The following is a 6,500-nucleotide window of genomic DNA, read 5'->3' on the forward strand; positions in this document are numbered from 1 at the left end:
TTTGGATTGAACTAGTTCAGTCTTCTAGTTCATTCGTTCGTTGTTCTTTTAATAGTTCATCGAATTGTTCAGTTGATAGTTTGTGTTCTTGGAAGATTACAATGTGTGAATAAAAACAGTTTTCAATTTTTTTGTTTTATTGGAATATCATACACTTTTATGGACCTATATGGCGAGGATGTTTAAATAAAAGTTTCAGAAGAGGTTATAAACCTATAAGATGTGGATTTTTAAAGAAATGTTTCAGAGAAATTGATAAGCCTATAAGACGTGTATTAAAAAAATGTTTCAAAAGAATTTGAGGAACTATAAAACGTGGATTTTTAAAGAAAAATTTCGGAGTAATTTAAAAATTACTTGCCTTTAATCAAAAAGGTGATGAAAAGTATAACAGCCTTCATGGTTTGAAAAAATAAATGATAGGCAACATATATTTTATTAATGTTTACTAAATGAAAGTGCTGTTAATATTACATGCAAAATAAAGCTCGATCAGCGTCGCTTCCATTTAGACCAAACGCTCAATTCGAACTAAAACGAACGATTATTTCCGTTCTTTTAATGAACTAAATAGAATGATTTTATAAGACCTAGTTCAATCGGTCTTTTAAATGAATCGCTCATTTGAACTAGTTCGTTCGTGAACTGTACAACTCTAGTGAGTTTCAATCTACAAATGTTGGGAGTATGGTGCACCATTTACATAAAATCGGATGAAAATATATGTGGAAGCTATATCTGCATCTGAACCGATTTCAATGAAACTTTACACACTTTATTCTATACTCAATTCAAAACGCTATGCAAAATTTCGTGTCAATCGCCAAAGTTTGGGAGTTTGCGACTCATTTACATAAAATCGAACAATAATATATATGGGAAATATATCAACATCTGATTCGATTTTAATGGAACTTAACACACTTTATTCAATGCTCAATTCAATACGCAATGCAAAATTTCAATGCAATGTCAATCGGACAAACCTTGGGTGTTTGGTGAATCATTTCCGTGAAATCGGACGGAAATATATATGGGAGCTATATCTAAATCGGAAGTGATTTCTTCAATATTTTACGTACGTCAAATTGTACCTTTTATAATACGATATGCAAAATGTTGGGTTCATCGGACAAACTTTGTAGTTCATCGGACAAACTTTGTAGTTCATCGGACAAACTTTGAAACCATATTTCTCCAATTTCAATAGGATTCGCCCTTGGGGCAAATAAACAAGTTGCGCCAAATTTCATCTCATTCGGATCAAAAATACGACCTGTACTTTGTTTACAATTTAGCATAGGCAGTCAGACGAACGGACGACATGCATGCGCATGAACCTATCAAATTAACGTTCTGAGTTTCAATTGTCAAATTATTAAATGAAATCTATTTCTTTTTTTAATTTCATTCCATGATAATTTCTCTTGTATCCGAGTAATTGGGAATTTCCCACACTATACCAACACAATCCCTGTAAATATGGCAACCCCCTGTTATGCAAATGTCATTCTGTTCTATTCACATGCCTGTCTTTTTTCCCAATTAGAAGATTTCTCGGGTTGGTTTTTGTTCTTTTTGGGGGTTTACGAGTAAAATTACATAAATTAAATAGAATTCGTGAATTAAATCGTGTCGGCGATAAACAAAATTCAATGCAAATCATTTAATCAGATTGTTTGTTTTAACAAATTCCCAATAAAATCGAACTCTCAACTGGATGAGGAGAGTAAAACAACGAATAGAAAATAAAAATTTAGAAAAATACACGAGAGTAAAGGTTAGTGGATGATTAGATGGAGAAGGAAGGAAGGAAGCAGCTGAATGAAATAAAACGCCTATTGGCGGTGTTGTGTGAAAAAGAAGCTGCAGCTATTTTTGCAAAAATAAAAAAATCAAAATGTGATAAATCAATGTTGAAACACAAGTGTTAATTTTTCTGTTCGATTTTTATTTCAGAGTTGAACGTTTGGGCGGTAGTCACAAAAACAACAACAACACATCTATAATAAATTGTCACCGCTGTAACAAAAACAACAACAACACACACCACAATGTCCACAACCTTGAAGTTTGGCAATGTAAAATTAACCAAATGGCAATTGGCTTTGCTGATCGGCACTCCATTGGCCATTGGAGCGGGTATCTATGTCTATCGCAAGGTAAACACCCCACCCTCTAGCAGTTCCGATGAGAGCGGCAAGAAAAAGCAAAAGGCTTTGGATTCCAATAAACAGTCCCTGTCAATTGATGGCACCACCGAGGACAAGGAATTGGAAAAGAAAAAGAAGACTGTCGAGCTGGAAAATGAAAAATTGTCTCCCCTCAAGGAGGCCACCATGTTCAAGAACGAGGGTAATGCCTGTTATCGTAATGGTAAATTCGATGAAGCCATCAGCTTCTATGACAAGGCCATTGACAAGTGTCCCAAGGACAATAAAACCGATTTAGCCATTTTCTATCAAAATCGTGCTGCCAGCTACGAAATGCTACGCAAATGGCCGAAAGTCAAGGAAGATTGTACCAAATCGTTGGAGTACAATCCCCGCTATGCCAAAGCCTATTTCCGCAGGGCTAAAGCCTATGAGGCCACCAATGAAATCTCTGAATGTTTAGATGATGTCACTGCGACATGTATTTTGGAAATGTTCCAAAATAACAATACAATTTTATATGCCGATCGCATTTTGAAACAGACAGGACGTGAAGATGCCGAAAAGGCCATTAAAGATAAGAAACCTGTATTACCCTCGAAGAGCTTCATTAACACCTATATGCGTTCCTTTGTTTCGGATCCCATATTGACAATGTCTTTGCCCGAGTCGCTGGATAAATCTCATGGTTTTGGTCGTGCCAAGCAGGCCTTGGACAATGAAAAATATGATGATATTATTGCGGCTTGCAATGAAGAATTGGAATCATCTGAATCGGAATCACAATATAAAACAGAAGCGTTGCTATTGCGTGGTACTTTCCATTTGATTTCCGGTTCATTTGTGGAGGCTCAACAGGATTTGGATGCTGTGATCAATAATGGTGAGTTATAGCGGTGGGGAGTATTTTTTGTAGATGGGATGCAGAATGGTGTAGCTAAAAATTTTTAAAATGTTTGAGCTTCTCCCATTGGCGTAGTTTTTTAAGGATTTTTCAGATTTTCCAATGGGCGTAGATTATTTAAATAATTTTTTTGGGGTTCTCCCAAAGGCGTAGATTTTTAAAATATATATTTTTTGGGGTTCTCAAATAGGCGTAGATTTTTAAACATTTTTTTCTGGTTCCCCCATAGGCGTAGATGTTTAAAATAATTTTTCTAGGATTTCCCTATAGGCGTAGATTTTTAAACTAATTTTTCTAGGGGTCCCCTATAGGCGTAGATTTTTAAAATAATTTTTCTAGGGGTCCCCTATAGGCGTAGATTTTTAAAATAATTTTTCTAGGGGTCCCCTAAGGCGTAGATTTTTAAAATAATTTTTCTTGGCTTCCCCTATAGGCGTAGATTTTTAAAATATTTTTTCTAGGGTTCCCCCATTGGTTCTCAAATAGGCGTAGATTTTTTAAATAATTTTCCTAGGGTTCCCCCATAGGTTCCCAAATATGTGAAAATTTTTAAAATAATTTTTCTAGGGTTCCTCCATAGGTTCTCAAATAGGCGTAGGGTTTCTCCATAGGTTCTCAAATAGGCGTAGATTTTTAAAATAATTTTTCTAGGGTTCCTCCATAGGTTCTCAAATAGGCGTAGATTTTTAAAATAATTCCTCCATAGGTTCTCAAATAGGCGTAGATTTTTAAAATAATTTTTCTAAGGTTCCTCCATAGGTTCTCAAATAGGCGTAGATTTTTAAAATAATTTTTCTAGGCGTAGGGTTCCTCCATAGGTTCTCAAATAGGCGTAGATTTTTAAAATAATTTTTCTAGGCGTAGGGTTCCTCCATAGGTTCTCAAATAGGCATAGATTTTTAAAATAATTTTTCTAGGGTTCCTCCATAGGTTCTCAAATAGGCATAGATTTTTAAAATAATTTTTCTAGGGTTCCTCCATAGGTTCTCAAATAGGCATAGCTTTTTAAAATAATTTTTCTAGGGTTCCTCCATAGGTTCTCAAATAGGCATAGATTTTTAAAATAATTTTTTTGAGGTTCTCCTATTGGCGTAGATTTTTAAAATAATTTTTTGAGGTTCTCCTATTGGCGTAGATTTTTAAAATTTTTTTTGATGTTCTCCTATTGGCGTAGATTTGTTAAATATTTGTTTTGAGGTTCTCCTATTGGCGTACATTTTTAAAATAATTTTTTTATGGCTCCTCCATAGGTTCTCAAATAAAATTAAAAAAAATCTAGGGTATAGGCCAAGATTTTTTAAATAATTTGTCTAGATTTCACCCATAGGCGTAGATTTTTAAAATCATTTTTGAGGTTCTCCCATTGGCAGAGCTTCTCCTACGTAGATTTTGAAAATAATATTGTTTATGTTGTCCCATAGGTGTAGATTTTTAAAATAATTTTATGAAGTTCTCCCATAGGCATAGATTATTTAAATATTGTTATGGCGTACATTTTTAGATTTATCTTTCACAGACCCTGACCTTATCTTTACGCCCGTAGATTTTATTTTTAATTTCTTTTCATCTCCTCTATCTCCGCTTTGTTCTTGCAGATGACGCTGATAAGAAATTACGTACATATGCCTTGATAAGACGTGCCTCATTGTATATACAACAAGAAAACAAAGATGCCGGTATTGAAGATTTTGCCAAAGCTCAAAAACTCCAGCCGGACTGTGCTGATATCTATCATCAAAGGGCCCAAATCTTTATTCTTTTGGATCAGCTTTCGGAAGCATTAGATGATTTTGAAATGGCCGTGAAATTGGCACCCAACAATGCCATGGCCTATGTTCAGAAATGTTATGCTGAATATCGTATTGCTCTGATGTCTCAGGATCAAATGCGTCTTATGATGGTCATGAATGAATTTAAAAATGCTGTGGAGAAATATCCCGACTGTGTGGAATGTTATAGTTTAATGGCCCAGGTTTTGAGTGATCAACAGCAATTCCCCCAGGCTGAACAATTCTATGAAAAGGCCATAAAATTGGCTCCCGATAATGCTTCGTTGCTGGTACATCGTGGTATTATGAGTCTGCAATGGAAGGGTGATATTGCCCTGGCCATTGACTTGATGGAAAAGGCAATTGAAATCGACGATAAATGTGGTTTGGCCTATGAAACATTGGGCACAGTGGAGGTGCAGCGTGCCAATTTGGATAGAGCTGTGGAATTGTTCGAAAAGGCAATCAAACTGGCCAAGAGTCAGGCGGAGATGTGTCATTTGTGTGCATTGAGAAATGCGGCTGTGGCTCAAATTAATGTCACACGTAAATTGGGTATACCCATGTCTTCGATATCCGCCTTGGCGGAGGCGAGTATAATGGGTCAATCGGCACAAATGGCAGGAAATTAAGTTATAAGTTTTATTATTTTATTTTACAATTTTCCGAAGAAAGAAACAAATGACTAAGGCATTAACTTAAATCGAAAACAAAAATAATCTTGAGACCACAGCCATATACAAATTATTTTAATTTCTTGATTGAAATGTTAAATATTTAAATTCCCTTATTTTTCATTGGAATTTAAATATCTAATCATTTTACATTTCTTCTCTTAACCACAAATGCATTAAGCCAAGTTTAGAGTTTAGTTATATTTTTAAAAGAACCCGCAATACTTCGGTTTGAATTTGAATATTTTTGTGATTTGAATTTTGCTTTCATTTTGTACCATAGTATTTTTTATAGTTTTTTTTTTAATAATAATTAGTTGTTGTTGCAACCTTATCACAAATGCACTGATTTTATCGACATTGTCCATAAAGAGTTTATTTTATTTTTTAATGATCGACATCATAAAAATCCTTTGTTGTTTTATTTTTTTGAATTGGTTTTCTATTAGTATAGAAAACCATATTACTATACCTAAATATATATAGAATTACAGTTAATCTAAAATTACTGTTAAACAAATTAAAAAACTTAGACCAAACTAAACAACCAATAACCATGAATAATTATTTCAACATACAAAATAAAAAAATAAATTATTAAAATTAAAAAAATATATATATTTTTTTTCATTAAAGTGAGAATCTTCCCTCCTAGGGGAACTTGAAAAAAAAAATATTTAAAAAATCAACCTCCAAAAAAATATTTAAAAAATCCCAGGAGAGTTGCCAATCTCCTACTAGGCGCGTCTTCCCGGGTGGCGGATGGGAAGGCGATTTCCATGATGTGCAGAGTGAAACTGACCCAGGTCCTTTAGGTCAACTTTTATCTGCATTTCCTGGAATCCTTGGGGATCTTCGGAGCCCCAGTGAACCAAAATGGATCGGGGTAGGTTTTTGTGATCGGGCTGTTCTAGGTGTGGATGCCTTGTCACCTGCAGCTGTATCTGTTACAACCGGCTATTCTTTAGGCAAATGAGCATGTCAAGACTGATGAAGATCC

At 34.6% G+C, this 6,500-nt stretch overlaps 1 protein-coding gene across 1 annotated transcript; it reads left to right on the forward strand.

Moving 5' to 3' along the window:
- The first annotated feature begins 2,032 nt into the window (after window positions 1-2,032).
- On the forward strand, window positions 2,033-5,478 carry LOC133324232 (mitochondrial import receptor subunit TOM70-like). Its single transcript, XM_061533077.1, has 2 exons — window positions 2,033-3,036; window positions 4,653-5,478. The coding sequence occupies exons 1-2, from the start codon at window positions 2,055-2,057 to the stop codon at window positions 5,456-5,458; spliced, it is 1,788 nt and encodes a 595-aa protein (XP_061389061.1). The 5' UTR covers window positions 2,033-2,054; the 3' UTR covers window positions 5,459-5,478.
- The last annotated feature ends 1,022 nt before the right edge of the window (window positions 5,479-6,500 follow it).

The sequence above is a fragment of the Musca vetustissima genome, unplaced genomic scaffold, assembly GCF_032173495.1.
Source record: "Musca vetustissima isolate MV318-11 ecotype Yass unplaced genomic scaffold, APGP_CSIRO_Mvet_v1 utg39933, whole genome shotgun sequence".
NCBI lineage: Eukaryota > Metazoa > Arthropoda > Insecta > Diptera > Muscidae > Musca > Musca vetustissima.

Bases quoted from the DNA above. Each gene is read 5' to 3' on its own strand.
- LOC133324232 (XM_061533077.1), top strand. From the start codon at position 2,055: ATGTCCACAACCTTGAAGTTTGGCAATGTAAAATTAACCAAATGGCAA. The intron at 3,037-4,652 runs GTGAGTTATAGC...TTGTTCTTGCAG, and splicing joins GGATGCTGTGATCAATAATG to ATGACGCTGATAAGAAATTA.